The following is a 15,804-nucleotide window of genomic DNA, read 5'->3' on the forward strand; positions in this document are numbered from 1 at the left end:
TTTGCTGCAGCAACATTTTACAAAGATTTCTCTCAAAGGAACAAAGAAAAGGCAAAACAATGTGTCTACATTTTGTCTACTGAAAAACATGATAATTGTAGCAATAAACCAGTGCTGAGATTAACTGTTCTGATTTACAGATTTACAGAGTGCGTTTTTCTTTAATTAAGAGCATTGTCACAAATATTTAAAATATCAATTTCCAAAAATTCCAAATAAAAAATGCATTGCATAGTATCCGTTTCATTTTCTGCGCTTCCGGATCCGGATCCTGGATCCGTTCTGTAAAATAATAGATTATACGGATCCTGTATCCGTTCTTTAAACAATGAATACGGATCCAGCATATGAATTTTTTTTTTAGTTTTTCTTTTCTCAATCTCCGAAATTTTTGTTAGAAAACCTGAAACAGTTTTTACATAATTATGATTCATTGAAAAAAAAATAAAAGAAGCAAAAATAAACAAAATGATGAAAAGAATTAAGATCCAGCAGTTTCTATGCTTTTATTTAAAGATTTAAATTGACATGGCGTAGTTTAATTTTTATATTATCAGCAAAGCTTTTATCTGTTCCTCTATTTCGTAAATCTGAAAATATAAAAATCAATCAATTATTTTTAGGTTAAACTATTAGAATAAAACACAGTGAGCTGTTTGGGTCACATTTTAAGTTATCATTTTATAAATAGTCCAATTAACATTAAGGTTCTTTAAATACTCTAATTTACTAATCCTTATATCTTTGTAGATCTTATACTAATACTTTGCTTGATCGAATTATCGTGATTTAAAATATCAAAGGTTTACACCATCAGGTTTGAAAAATATGGGAATCAAAAACATTGAGTTTATGTCAATTTTTTCTCTAAAAATACATTATACGAAATATAGTCATGAGAATAAAATTTGTCTTTTGTATTCCACAACACTGTCTGAAAAGAACTTTTTTGTAAGTAATTTTAATGTAATCAAACCTTGCAAATTTTTCTATGTATATGAAATCTATTTTTTAACTTTAATAATTTATTTTTGGATAAGGGTTGTGGGCAAAAGCTCACGCATACAAAATCTATTTCCAGTTTGTTATTTGTCTGTCTGCGCCAATTCGAAGAAAGATTTGTCAACATTTGAAAATGATTTGGAAACCCAATGTTTTCTAAGTGAAATGTCCCAACAGCAAACTAAATTGATTAAATTGTAAGAAAATCAACCTTTTCGTCTCTTTCTTGCTTCACAGATTCTAGATGAACAAACCATTTTTCTATCTCCTGTTCTATATCTCTTATCTGAAAAATTCAAAGATTGTTGATATTTCTGGATTGATATATAAATATATTTATATGAATTTTAATTCTTTTAAAGTTCAAACATCTATTATTCAAGTTTCTTATTTTGTATTTTTTTTAGAATATGCCCCGAAGATGGTTAAGAGCTTTTGTTTCACGGATCTGAGAGTGTTAGATTTAGAAGAATTGTATATATATATATTTTGTTTATTTATTTATGTTTGCTTATTTACAGTAAACGCAAAAGAGTTTTAAAAAAATATTCTGAAATATAGTTTTTTTCATTTTAAAATTAACAAACCTTAATACTATACACATTTTTAATATCATCCGCATCCTGTGATAGCTTGTCCTAAAAAGCAGAAAGAAATCAAGTTTGCGCTACAAAAGCTGATTTTCTTCTTCCCATATATTTGCAACCCATTGTCAATGAGTTCTGTTAAATAAAACAAATGAGTCAGTGGCAAAGACTCAATTTCTTTAACAAACAGATGCACTTTCATTTTTAATACTAGATTTCTTGGACAATACTGGACTTTTCACAAATTGATTTTTTACAAATAACATTTTTTTTTGTTGGTCGAATTTAAGGTTGCATTAATTCTGCCTCAATAATTCACTTTTTTGAAGCACTAAACATGTACATTTTAGAAATTTTAAGAATTTTTAACTTTTGTGAAAGAAGTAATTGGCAAAATTCTCATCGATCTTTTGCGTTAAAGCTTGCAATCTTTGGATCACTGCGGGATACTTGGGTAAAATAAACAGTTCACAATTTAAAAATCCCATAAAAACATCGACACAACTGCAGCATATATGGTAATATTTTTCAAAATGAAAGAACTATACAGTGTTCCCCATAAAACTGAAAAATATTTGTTCGTTATGGCTGGCTAAGCAGCTGGAATATACATATATATATATATATATATTTGTTAGTTATGGCTGGCTAAGCGGCTGGAATATATATATATATATGTATATTTGTACGTTATGGCTGGCTAAACGGCTGAAAAAAACTTTCTTTTGTAAGGACACCCATGCGTACCCCTGGGTAAATAGGCAAATTAGGAAATTCCACTGGCAACGCCAAGCACTTCAGCTAAAACCGTAACGACGGGATTAACTACGATTGTGTTTATTAATGATATATACCTGGACAACGCCGGTTACTCCAGTTAGTGTTGTTAAAATATAAATAGTCCTACTATGGTTTTAAATGGGTTCGCGTGCATCATAACTGCATTTTTTGCATTTTTTTGGCGTGTTTTCTGCAATTAATTAAAAACCCTGTCGGCAAATTGAACTCGATGAAATATGTTCTCACCACCGTTTTCATATTTTCATGGGGGGTCTTTCTTTCCATTTTTTCTTCTTTTTTCTCTTCCTTCACTTGCTTTTTATCTTCTTCAGGTTGAAATATTTCATCTAAAACTAAAGTTTATTAAAATGGTTGCTAAACCCAATTTTAGCCAAAGAGAATAGAATATATATTAGAGTGGAATTTAGACAATCCCTCGGTATGAATTTTCTCAGTCCCTTTCAGCCTGAAAGGGAGTTCAAAATGTACAATTCATGTAAAGGTTCACAAATTATAAGCTGTAGAGTACATTAATACAGTATCTTCTATAGACTATCCATTTCATAATCGAATTTTTTAAAGCTGTGAAATAAACTTTATAAAATGAATTAGGTGAATAAAAAACATCATTTGATTTATAGTTATAACGGAAAATCATCGTTTGTAAAGTCAAAGGCATAGAGTCTATGCGAAATGATCATTGGTCAATTATGAAAACAGCCTATTTCATAATTTGGTTTTCTTTTAATATTAATTATAGATTTTCTAAAAAATGATGTTCCAGGGCCCAAAAGGTTATATAGCACAAATATGTGAGGTACACCTGCAGTATGGACACAGTACAACAAAATGGCCGTTTTACACTTTTTTCTAGTAAATTCCACTCAAATATATATTCTATTCTCTTTGATTTTACCTACAATAACATCTATAATTTCATTTTATTTTGCAATAGTTTCGAATTCCAAACAAATTATAAAACTTAAAGGAATTGAGTCTTTGCCACAAACATTAATTTTCTAATCCATATATCATTGCAGCCCAATGTCGGAGACCTTAGATATTTCAAACTATTAATTCTGATAGATAAAATAATCTAAGTTTGCAATATCTAAGGCTTACACCATCTGGTTCCAAAAATAAAGGTATTGGACAATTCAAGTTTGTGGTAAAGACTCAATTCCTTTGTCCATGCAAAAACAACTTTTTATCAGACAGAAAAAGTTAAACTTTTCTCTTTATGAGAAGATTTTTTATAGTTTATTAATATTCTATGGTCTAAAAATTACCCCTCTCTTGAACCCTATCAGCTGTCTGATATTTCTCTTGAACTTGGACCCTATCAGCTGTGTGATATTTCTGCGTATTGATGTTATCAGTCGTCTGATGATCAGCATTATACGAATCTATACCAGACAAAATCTGTTATTAAAAATCCTAACATTCGTTGAGTTTGTAAATAAAAGAAACAAAACACTGGCCTCAAATTTTAATTTTCTGATCCTAAGTTAATTTAAACCTATATACAATATAAATACACCTTTAACATTTTAAACAATAAACAATAAGCAGTAAATCGTTTGATTGGATTAATGTTTCATCACTGTGTTTGATATTTTAACATTTAGGTTTAATTGGTTGGTCTGCGCATAATTTATTTGGGGTAGGTGATCTAGGTTTGATTAGGCCGGGCCGTGATTGAAATTGGATTAATTTGGTTTGGCTTTGTTTCTTTTCTAGTTGGGTTTGGTTTGGTTTTCTTTCCTTCAGTTCAGTTCAATTCAGTTCAGTTTATTTCAGTTCAGTTCAGTTCGGTTCGGTTCGATTCGGTTTGGTTTGGTTCGGATCGGTTCGCATAGGTTCGGTTCGGTTTGGTTTGGTTTGGTTTGGTTTGGTTTGGTTTGGTTTGGTTTGGTTTAGTTTAGTTTAGTTTAGTTTAGTTTAGTTTAGTTTAGTTTAATCTAGTTTAGTTTAGTTTAGTTTAGTTTAGTTTAGTTTAGTTTAGTTTAGTTTAGTTTAGTTTAGTTTAGTTTAGTTTAATTTAGTTTAGTTTAGTTTAGTTTAGTTTAGTCTAGCTTAGTTTAGTCTAGTTTAGTCTAGTCTAGTTTAGTGTAGTTTAGTTAATTCTGTTTTCATTTTAAAAGAAATGTTCCCTGACTCCTCAGGGACACTGTTTAACGGTCGATCATTTCCTAAAATATTAAAATTTTACATTTTTAAAAAAGTAATTTTTAAATTGCTGACTGTTAAAAACTACGAAATCATCATTATCATTATTATAAATTAATATATATATACATACATACAACCAGAAAATAGTAATAACCAGAAAACAGCTGTAACCAGAAAAAAGTTAAAAACCAGAAAACATTGATAACCAGAAAACAGTTGTAACCAGAAAAAAGTTATACCCAGAAAACAGTTATAACCAGAAAACAGTGATATCCAGAAAATAGTTATAACCAGAAAACAATTATAACCAGAAAACAGTTCTTATGAAATATCAGATAACAGATTTAAATTCATTACTTTTTTTTAAGAATCCGTTTAAGAAATTAAACTTCAGAAAAAGAAAGATTCATGTCTTTTGAGCTGGAGCACCTTCTATCCATTAAAACTAGTTACAAAAAAACTTTTTAAAATAAGTTACTCAAGAGATTTTTTAAATTAAAAATGATTTTTAAAACGTACTCTCTTGTTCCGAATTCCTGCCATAATGCTGTGATCCTGGTTTAAACCTAGAAATTAAGAATTCAATCAATCAATTATCAATTTATTGTCAACCAATCAATTGATCTATAAATCTTTGAATAGATCAAATAGGCATCTGACCAAAAAATCATTTAATCTTATGTAGCCTATACAAATATGGAATTCCGGAAATTTCTGAGTATGACTGTATCAACCTATACAAACGTATATTTCCAAAGATAAAGTACTTCCCTTTAAGAACTTTTCTATAAATTTGATAAACTTTCCAACAAATTTAATATTTCAAATTTTTAAAGTTTTAATTGTCTGGCTCTCAGGGAGGGACCAGGGTAATCTAAAGTTGAACAAAGAAGTTTTAGTTTACTAATTAAAATTTTTAGTAATTTGCGTTGTTTCCTGTTTACTTTATATTCAACCTCCATCCCCACAATACCACTCACTCTGGGCAGTAGTAAATTTGAATTCGAACAGGACCTGCCCAGTTTGTACCGGCCTGCCAGATAACAGCGTGTACTGACCCGATCCTATGGTAGCCCGGTTCCATATTCTGTACAGTACGTCGCCCTAACCAGACTAACATACGACAGGGGTCAATTTTCTTGGCATAGTCCCGTCAGAGGGCTAACAGTAACAACTCCCATGGCGCGTTCAGACTTTTTACAGTACCCGGCCTAATCCAAGGCCTATTTGACCGACCCCACTAGCTTAGTCCACCGTGCACTGCAAGGTAGTGTTATAGGACCGTTGGAACTATTTCAACCTGGGAAACAAATAGCCTTATCGAGGAACTATTCGTTCTTCACTGTAACTAACGGTTCTCTAGTTCTAAGTGGAATTTTTAATTAACTTTTTTTAACTTTGTTTGTGAAAGTTTCTGTTTGAATTAGAGCTTTTTTGAAATTGATAAATTTAGGCATTTTTTCTGGGCAGAACTTTCGAACTTCGATCACTTATATAAACTTCCTGGGCCGGGATCATGTAAGTAAACCGGATCGGTTCATAATTTAAAACTGTATGCTGAGGTCTTTTACACATGACGCATAAATATCAAAAGCCTGTAGTGTACATAGCTAGAAAATTGGAAATCTACCATTAAAGGGAGTGACCGGCAATGTATGGGAGTTGAACTGAGATTGCAGTGGGAAATTATTTAGGATTCCTTTGCAGACCTATCAGATGTTTTAACGGTGCATATTTGTTCAGAAACAGCGCATATTCAATTTTAAAATCCTCATTGGTTTTGAAGGATGATTTTGAGATGGAAGTAAGATTAATAGCAATCACCATCAAATATTTTCCGACGTAAGCCTATACCCCCTTTCATTTTTTGCGAACACTCCCTTTAACGTGAATTTAATGTCTGAATGTCACCTTAATTGTAAGACTTGTTGAAGATATCTGACAACTTCCCAGTTTCCACGATCTTTAGCCATATCTTTTCAACAACATTCTTTGCAGGATTTTACAATTAATCCCCGACCTTTGGAGAGATCAAACGAATTTATAAAATGTCATCTTCTGAACCTATAACTGATATATCCCTTGAAATAGAAAGCTGCAGATATTTAGTTTTTCAATTAAATAATCATATTAAGCTCTATAAAACTGTTTCTGCCTATTTAATGGCTATTTGTTTAATTGATCAATCAAAAAGATTTAGGTATGAGCGTGTAAATAAGAGTGGTCAAGACGACATTTTATCAATTATTTCTAATCTCTTAAGTTCTGGGTTATAGAGTATGAAAAGTGAAAAATCTCAAAGTTTTCTCCATCAATATTCTTAAATTAATATAACAGTAAATATCACTGCATATTATCATATATCAGAGGATATTTATTGTAAATATGTAAATATATGTATTATTAGGAAAATTATATAATACGGAGAGTTCCAATAAAAATAAGAATTGATGTGGAAATATATCAATCTTTTTTCCGCTGAAAGATGCTCTGTTGACGTAATTTTAAGTCCATTCCATGGATAGAGATAGACATGTCTAGTTCACAAGGATAACCTTGAAATATTTATTATTATTTAGTTTATAAAACAATACATTCGTATACATGTTGCGTATAGCCGGCCAAACGGATGGACCAATTGGGCTGAAATTTTTTGTGGACACTCATGGGTGGCCGGGGAATGTCATATTATTATTATTATTATCATTTCGTATAATATATATCCAAAAGGAGTTTCCTAAAGCTGTTTTTCCCTTTTCTGCTCTAGAGACATCTTCATTTTTTTAATCAGAACAAAATATCATACAAATCTGATCCAATAAAAAATAAGTAAATATCATTAAACAAGAGGACTTGGATCCAACTATTCTGCAAAATTAAAAATCTTTGTTACTTATCTAACATATTTTTCATTTCAATTGTTTCTTGATTAATCTATAATATAACAAGACATTCATATATATGTTGCCTAAAGCAGGCCAAACAGCTGGCCAAACAGCTGGCCAAACAGCAGGCCAAACAGCTGGACCGATTTGGGCTGAAACACTCATAGGTGGCTGGGGGGTGCTATAGGCTAAAAGATGGAAATATTTTTATTTCAACTTTTTTTTAATATATAAAAAAATTCAAATTTTTTTACATGGGCAACGCCGGGCCCTTCAGCTAGTAAAGACTATTATCGCAAATGATCCATTTTAAGGTATTTTAGGTATTTTAAAACGTTATTTTTAATTCTGATGATCACCAAAAAAATTCTTATAACCAAGAGATGAAAAGAAAAGACAGAACATTATTATAATGTTTACTGTTGACCCCGTAAAGATATGAAAGACAAAGAACGAGTTTTAGACTATTATCTTTTCAAATAGTTCAACGAACATTAGACACATAAGGCATATCAGTAACACGCACCTCTGACCTTTAAGCAAAAGTAAATTCAGCCTAAAGTCTGACCGCGTCAACCTTGTTGCACCGGCTAGTCTATCGATTTACCCTATGTCCTTGTCGATTCAGTACAAACTGGGACCGGAAAGGTTGACCCCGCTCGGATATTCAAATGTACTACGGCTGCCCGTGGTAATTGTGTGTCCACTTAATAATTTTATTTTTAATTTGCTGAAAAATTGTCATAACGTCGTCTTCCAATTCCACAGTTTGATGGGGGATTACTACAGGTAAATCTATATTATTAAAGTTATGTAGGGCGCTCCGCGTCCCTCTTCTAGTTGCACTTTTAGCGCTTATTTGATGCTTTTCTAGTCACCATTTTTCTTAATAACTGTAAAACTCGTAATATCTCGCATATTTTTATGTAAAAACATTTTTTCTGGCTAAATTTTTCTATTTTGACCCTCTGTAAACCTTTGAGTTGTACTAAAAATAGACAACCAGATGACAGATAAACAGACTGACAAGCAAAGTATATATATCTAGATGATAGATTTTTTTTGTATTTTTTGTTAGTCCCTCAAAACTATTTCTTTATGTAGTTATAACAATTATTATTTCATTTTTGTACTATATAATCTCAGAGTACAGATAGTACAATTCGTGTGATGATGAATATATATGTGCAACTAACTTTACAAGAAATGGACCAATAATATTAAATGATTTGATTACAGCCCTTTACAAAATTCTTAGTTCTTAATGAAGTTCTATAAACCATGATACAGAGTGAATGAAAAAAATTTGAGATCAGCGTCGCTTTCTTCAACCCTATTTGTTTGCAATTTGCAATAAATTAAAGTACGAAAAAACGTGAAATTTTATTCCGTTAAAATTAAACGTGAAGAATAGAAAATTTTTGATTATAACTAAGCGCTTAACGCCCGCCATACCAAAACTGACATTTGCACAAAAACTTTATTTTGCACAAAACTTCACAAAATTACGCTTTTTTTACTCACCCTGTATATACTTAGGATAAGAACTGCGAATAGATCTAATGCAATTAATTTGACAAAAAAGTAGAAAAAAGTATTTCTTGTTTTGGGTTGAAAGGGAATATCAGTGTTTCAATAGGGGTGCATGTAAGGTTGTTAATCGTTTTTTGATTCGTTTTTCAATCGTTTTCAAAAACGATCGTTTCGTTTTTGGAAAAAAAAGTTTTTAAAAACGACCCACTAGTTTTGAACGAATAAAGATCGTTTTTGAAAACGATTGTTTTTTAATAAAAGGTTAAGCGACCGATTTTTATACAATTGTTTTTTTACAAGACGATCGTTAACGAAGGGTCGTCGTCGAAGGATCGTCGTTAAAGATCATTAACGAAGGGTTGTCGTTGTCTTACATACAAGAAAAAGTTGTGGGGGAGCTAAAACTTCTTGACATTTTCTTGAAGACTACTAGATGATAAGTACCGATGCCCTTTAGGTTGGCTTCCTCTCTCCTCCTCTCTTCGTTAACGATCGTTAACGAAGGTTTGTCGTTAATGATCGTTAAAAAAAACGAATAACTTTCTTTGTTTTGAAAATGATTTCCATTAAAAAACGATCTTTCTAAAATCGATCCTTTTTTCATCGTCTTTTTCATAACGAAAAGATCGTTTTTAAAAAAATGAACACGACCTATCCCTAGGTGCATGTTAGTGATAAACTATTATAATTATGACAATATGTTATGAAACTGAGAACTGGACAGAAGGAGAAAGTCAAATTTATTTCGACATTAATGGTGCGACTTTGGGACCTTTTAGTTCCTCAAGCTTTGATGCTATACACAAGCATGAGAAAAAACAAAATTCAGAGTTGCATATTTAAAACTCAAAACATTTTTTTCCTCCTGAAAGCTCTTCGATAAAAAAAACATGTCAGATTTAAATCTTACTTTGTTTTTATTTGACAAAGCACCTAAAACTATGAATATTTGACCATTATATAAATTAAGTAAATATTAATTCTATTTATGTTCTCCAAATTTCATCAAAAATTAAAAGAGATAATGAGATTTTTAAAGTCATAACAGTTCTATAAGGTATTATTTGATAACATTTACTGCAGATTTTTATTTGGATTTTTGATAAAATTTTTGTAATTTTGGTAAAAAAATCATTTTCCCAACAATTTATTTTTTTCCAAAAAAAAGTGTTTTCGCGGAATTATTTTTAAGTGTTCCAAAAATAAGCGTGAATTTCTTCTCACATTTTGTTTTTTAAGCTCAAAATATGAAGCAAACTAAATTTTTTTTTAAATTTTGCTCAAAACATCGATAATCCAGCTTTTTTACTTATTCTGTAATATCTATGCATAGTTGATTTAAAGAATTCAACTATTTCAAGTGGCACGAAAATAGTGCTTTTTTAAAAAGCACCGAAAGATTGTATAATCAGCAAGAAGTAAGAAAGTCTAGGAATGAAAGAAAGGCAAAAGGCAAATATTACAACTTACAAGGATGTACAGACTTGTGGCCATGTACTAGAGATTATGAATAAAAATCAGTATTTGCAAGAAAACTTAATAATTTCGTATTTTATTTTAAAAAGTATTGGTTCATAAATGTATATTGATAAATGAAGAAAAACCTATGGTTGATATCGCCCCCAGAGTCAACTAAAACCCTGAACAAAATTATTATTGTTTTCTTCTCCATAAATAATCTGAAATATTAACAATGATTACTTGACAATCTCCAGAAATCCTTTTCCACTAGCATTTTGCATTGGGGAACACCTGCAAGCACATAAAAAGCAAAAATATTTAGCGGATTTATTTATTTTTTTCGCGGATTTTGATAAATCGATTTTTTATTCTGACCCGAAAACCCTTCCGTAAGGTAATGTAAATAATGTAAATAAAAATTTGTTTAAAACCAATAACGGTAATGAGTTTTTGCCACAAACCCTAATTCTTAAATCCCGATATCGTTACCACCCAATGTCGAAGCCCTTTGATATTTCAAACTATGGATTCTGCTAGATCAAATAATCTAAGCTTAAAATGTCAAAGGCTTTTACTTTTAGCTTGCAAAGATATAGGGATAAGAAAATCTAAGTTTGTGTCAAAAACTCTATTCCATTTTAAAGAGTTGGTTGTGTTTACTTACCCCCAGGCATCTGTAACATTAGGATTAGCGCCGTACTGCAATAATAGGTGAACAACATCAATATGCCCATGAAGAGATGCAAGGTGGAGCGCAGTTAGTTCATATTCTCCTGGAGTGTCTGGACCTAGTCATTCGGAATAGAGAAGAACTTCAAACTGAACCTTGCAACACACCTTTCTATATCTATTATCTACTCAACACAGCAGAATACAGTTAGTGTTGCTGTGTATTTTTACAAAATAAAATTATTTCACTAGTTTAAGATGTGAAAATCTTTAAATAATTATAGTTTTTAAAATTTTTTTTATATAAATAATTGTTATGAAGTTCTCCTCTGGTATCCCTGCACCGAGCTCTAACAGTTCTTTAACGGTATCCAAGTCACCTTCACGGGCAGAGGTAGCTGGCAAATAGTTAGTAAAATTATATTTAGATCAATTCAAGAGTAAATTGCTTCTTCTAATCATCAAAACGAATCCTTCGGCACCTTCCCCTTTAAGAAACCTCATTTTTTGAGAATTGTTTATATTTGCATTAACAAACATTGAAGATTCAATATGCTACCAGCTTGTGTTACATATGATTTGATTTTAAATTACTGTCACATGGTATAAAATAAAACATGAAAATTTTATTTCTTGTAATACTTTACGGAAAAGCATGAAATGTTTTATGCCGAATCTTCCTACTGAAGCTCCGGTACAACTTTACAACATCTTTCATTTCTTCTTCATGCTGTTTTCTCTCTCAATTACTTGATACCCTGCAGTTTTTCAACATTCATACAAAGAATTGCACTTAATCTAGTTTTCTTTAAGAAAGAAATCCTTTCACAGTGTTAATGGAATTAATTTAAAAGAAGATTTATTTCAATTTTTTTTCAACGCCAAATGTACTGTTTCTCTGATATTGTTAGAATAATAAAACTAAGCTATATCAGATCAGTCAAATTGTTAAAAACAAATTTGAACTGGACATTTGAAAAAATATCTGTCAGTTCATCTGCAAAGCTTTGAGATATTTTTCGGCATAGAAGAAAAATACAAAAGATTGTACATCTAGCTAATAACAAAATTAGCATGCAGAAAATAGTGCTTGAAGTATTAAGTTTAAAGTTTATGAAATAATAAAATGTAAATTTAAGAAATAGTAGCTGAAGTCCCTGGCGTTACCCGTGGGGAATCAGTTTTTACTTTGGAAAACAAAATTTCATAAAAAAAACTTGTGAATTTAAGTTACTCCCCTGGTCTCATGGGTTTCCTCAAAAAATTTAAGCCCATTCGGTCGAGTCGTTTAGCCAGCTAGGTAACATATAAATATACATGAGTGAAGACAATTTTTATATCCGTTAATGCCGAACCATCGAAGCTAATTATCTTTTGAATACCACAGAAAAAATATTTAATTTACAATCAAGCCATTTTTTGATGAATAGCTCATTATTTAGATGAATAAACGTTGATTAGAGTATAATTTTTCTTACATAAAAACTTAAAGATGCACTCACTGAAACCAATAAATTAAAAATTCCGTTAAAAAAGATTGATGAAAAAAACATTTTCGTAAGATATCAATCATACGTAAAATTTACTTTAGTTTAAATTGCTATTGTATTCATTCAGATAAATTGAAGCTTTTTAAGTTTAATAACAGTCCAATTTACTTCGGGAAAGAACGTCAATAAATAACTTTTTCTAACAAGCAGTGCACTTAATTATGTTTTGATGTATGTCAGATACAACATTGTGAATTTAAAAACCCTGAGCCACATTTCTTAATCAGAAGGAAAACAAGGACGACATTAAGATAAAATACGCATATAGAAATGTTTTATATTTATTATTTTTCAACACAACCAAATTAAACAGTTTTGGAGGAACTAGGGGGAAGTGATAAGCTTCGGATCTATTATTTTGAGTTTGAAAGTTTGCATTTTCAACAAAAAAACCTGGTGACCTCCCTCCCCCCACCCCTCTAGAAAGAATCCAACTATGGAGATTCAAAAAACTTCATAATTAATAGTTTCAAAGTAAATTTGGATTGGGAATTCTCTCTCCCCTTTTTATAGCTATTGAGTGAATAGTTGTATATCTTCCAACCGACAATGTCACGAAACTTTCTAAAACTGTTTCTAATGTAAAATAATTTTACTCTTTCCTAGACGATTTAACCTTGTCAGAGCACTTTGTCGGTAGTAGATAACTTTTCGCGGCATTTTATCTGAAAAATTGTTGGAAATGTCGTCCAAATCCTAAATCCCTCAATCCTAAATACTTAGAAAGTTTCTGGATTCTATGAGGGTGAAAAGGAAAAAAGGACGTATTAGATCAGATATTGAGTTAGATAAAAAACTTTGTAGCACAAAAAATTAAATGGACACAGACTAGCATCCAAGTCGTAATCTTGTTAGGAAAACCACTATATCTACGAGTTTATATAATCTTGTTAGGAAAACCACTATATCTACGAGTTTATATAATCTTGTTAGGAAAACCACTATATCTATATCTATATAACCTTGCTAAGACTTAATCTTGTTAAAAAAAAACACTGTTTCTCCAAGTTCTAATCTTTTTAGGGAAACCGCTGCATCTTCGAGAACTAATCTTATTAGGAAAACCACTGTATTTCCAAGAACTAATCTTGTTAGAAAACCCATTGTATCTTTAAGTTCTAATCTTGTTAGGAAAACCACTTTATTTCAAGTTCTAATCTTTTTAGGAAAACCACTGAATCTTTGATTTTTAATCTTTTTAGGAAAACCACTATATCTCCAAGTTCTTATCTTGTTAGGAAAACCACTGCATCTTTGATTTCTAATATTTTTAGGAAAACCACTATATCTCCAAGTTCTTATCTTGTTAGAAAAGGTCTAATACTGTTCGGAGAACCACCGTATCCTTAAGTTCTTATTTTGTTAGGAAAACCCCTGTATCTATAAGAACTAATCTTGTTAGGAAAATACTGTATCATTAAGTCCCAATCTTTTTAGTCATTGAATCTTCAAGTTATAATCTTGTTAGGCCCACCAATTTATCTTCAATTCTAATCTTGTTAGGAAAACATATCTCCAAGAACTAATCTTGTATGACAACCACTGTATCTCCAAGACTTAATCTTGTTAGTAAAACCACTGACAAAACCAAGTTCAAATCTTGTTAGGAAAACCACTGTATCTTCAAGAACTAATATTGTTAGGAAAACCACTGTATCTGCCATAACTAATCTTGCAAGAAATCCCCTGTGTCTTTAAGTTCTAATCTTGTTCGGAAGAACACTTTATCTTAAAGAACTAATCTTGTTTGAAAACCCCTGTATCTCCAAGGTCTAATCTTGTTAGGAAAGCCACTGGATCTCTAAGTTCTAATTTTGTTAGATAAACCACAGTATCTCCAACTCCAAGAGCTAATATTGCTAGAAAAACACTGTGTCCTTAAGTTCTTATTTTTTTAGGAAAACCACTCTACCTCAAAGTCCTAATCTTCTTAAGAAAACCACTGTATCTCTAAGTTCTAATCTTGTTAGGAAAAAACTGTTTCTCCAAGTTGTAATCTTGTTGGGAAAACACTGTAAGTTCAAGTTGTAATCTTGTTTGTAACACCACTGTATATCCAAGTCCTAATTTTGTTAGGAAAACACTGTATCACCATGAACTAATCTTGTTAGAAATCCCCTGTGTCTTTAAGCTCTAATTTTGTAAGGAAAACCACTGTATCTCGAATATGTATCTTGTTATGAAAACCACTGTATTTTCAATTCCTAATTTTGTTAGTAAAACCAAGGCCTTATCTTGTTAGGAAAAAAGAAGATTTATTTCAATTTTTTTTCAACGCCAAATGTACTGTTTCTCTGATATTGTTAGAATAATAAAACTAAGCTATATCAGATCAGTCAAATTGTTAAAAACAAATTTGAACTGGACATTTGAAAAAATATCTGTCAGTTCATCTGCAAAGCTTTGAGATATTTTTCGGCATAGAAGAAAAATACAAAAGATTGTACATCTAGCTAATAACAAAATTAGCATGCAGAAAATAGTGCTTGAAGTATTAAGTTTAAAGTTTATGAAATAATAAAATGTAAATTTAAGAAATAGTAGCTGAAGTCCCTGGCGTTACCCGTGGGGAATCAGTTTTTACTTTGGAAAACAAAATTTCATAAAAAAAACTTGTGAATTTAAGTTACTCCCCTGGTCTCATGGGTTTCCTCAAAAAATTTAAGCCCATTCGGTCGAGTCGTTTAGCCAGCTAGGTAACATATAAATATACATGAGTGAAGACAATTTTTATATCCGTTAATGCCGAACCATCGAAGCTAATTATCTTTTGAATACCACAGAAAAAATATTTAATTTACAATCAAGCCATTTTTTGATGAATAGCTCATTATTTAGATGAATAAACGTTGATTAGAGTATAATTTTTCTTACATAAAAACTTAAAGATGCACTCACTGAAACCAATAAATTAAAAATTCCGTTAAAAAAGATTGATGAAAAAAACATTTTCGTAAGATATCAATCATACGTAAAATTTACTTTAGTTTAAATTGCTATTGTATTCATTCAGATAAATTGAAGCTTTTTAAGTTTAATAACAGTCCAATTTACTTCGGGAAAGAACGTCAATAAATAACTTTTTCTAACAAGCAGTGCACTTAATTATGTTTTGATGTATGTCAGATACAACATTGTGAATTTAAAAACCCTGAGCCACATTTC

General features: G+C 30.8%; 1 protein-coding gene across 3 annotated transcripts; it reads right to left on the bottom strand.

Annotated features, from left to right (window-relative positions):
- Positions 1–487: 487 nt before the first annotated feature.
- On the bottom strand, positions 488–10,728 carry LOC111695497 (DNA topoisomerase 1). Of its 3 annotated transcripts, none has more exons than XM_023464845.1 (11): positions 10,661–10,728; positions 10,564–10,599; positions 7,279–7,304; positions 6,453–6,516; positions 5,061–5,107; positions 4,523–4,561; positions 3,659–3,775; positions 2,616–2,716; positions 1,590–1,640; positions 1,214–1,288; positions 488–590 (listed from the first exon to the last, which is right to left on the bottom strand). In XM_023464845.1, the coding sequence occupies exons 1-11, from the start codon at positions 10,699–10,701 to the stop codon at positions 546–548; spliced, it is 642 nt and encodes a 213-aa protein (XP_023320613.1). In that variant the 5' UTR covers positions 10,702–10,728; the 3' UTR covers positions 488–545. The 3 variants fall into 3 exon arrangements, with proteins under 3 accessions (XP_023320613.1, XP_023320612.1, XP_023320614.1); XM_023464844.1 differs by having other exon boundaries at positions 2,616–2,722; XM_023464846.1 differs by lacking the exons at positions 6,453–6,516; positions 7,279–7,304 and having other exon boundaries at positions 2,616–2,722.
- Positions 10,729–15,804: the final 5,076 nt, after the last annotated feature.

Source organism: Eurytemora carolleeae, unplaced genomic scaffold (genome assembly GCF_000591075.1).
Source record: "Eurytemora carolleeae unplaced genomic scaffold, Eaff_2.0 scaffold226, whole genome shotgun sequence".
Taxonomy (NCBI): Eukaryota; Metazoa; Arthropoda; class Copepoda; order Calanoida; family Temoridae; genus Eurytemora; species Eurytemora carolleeae.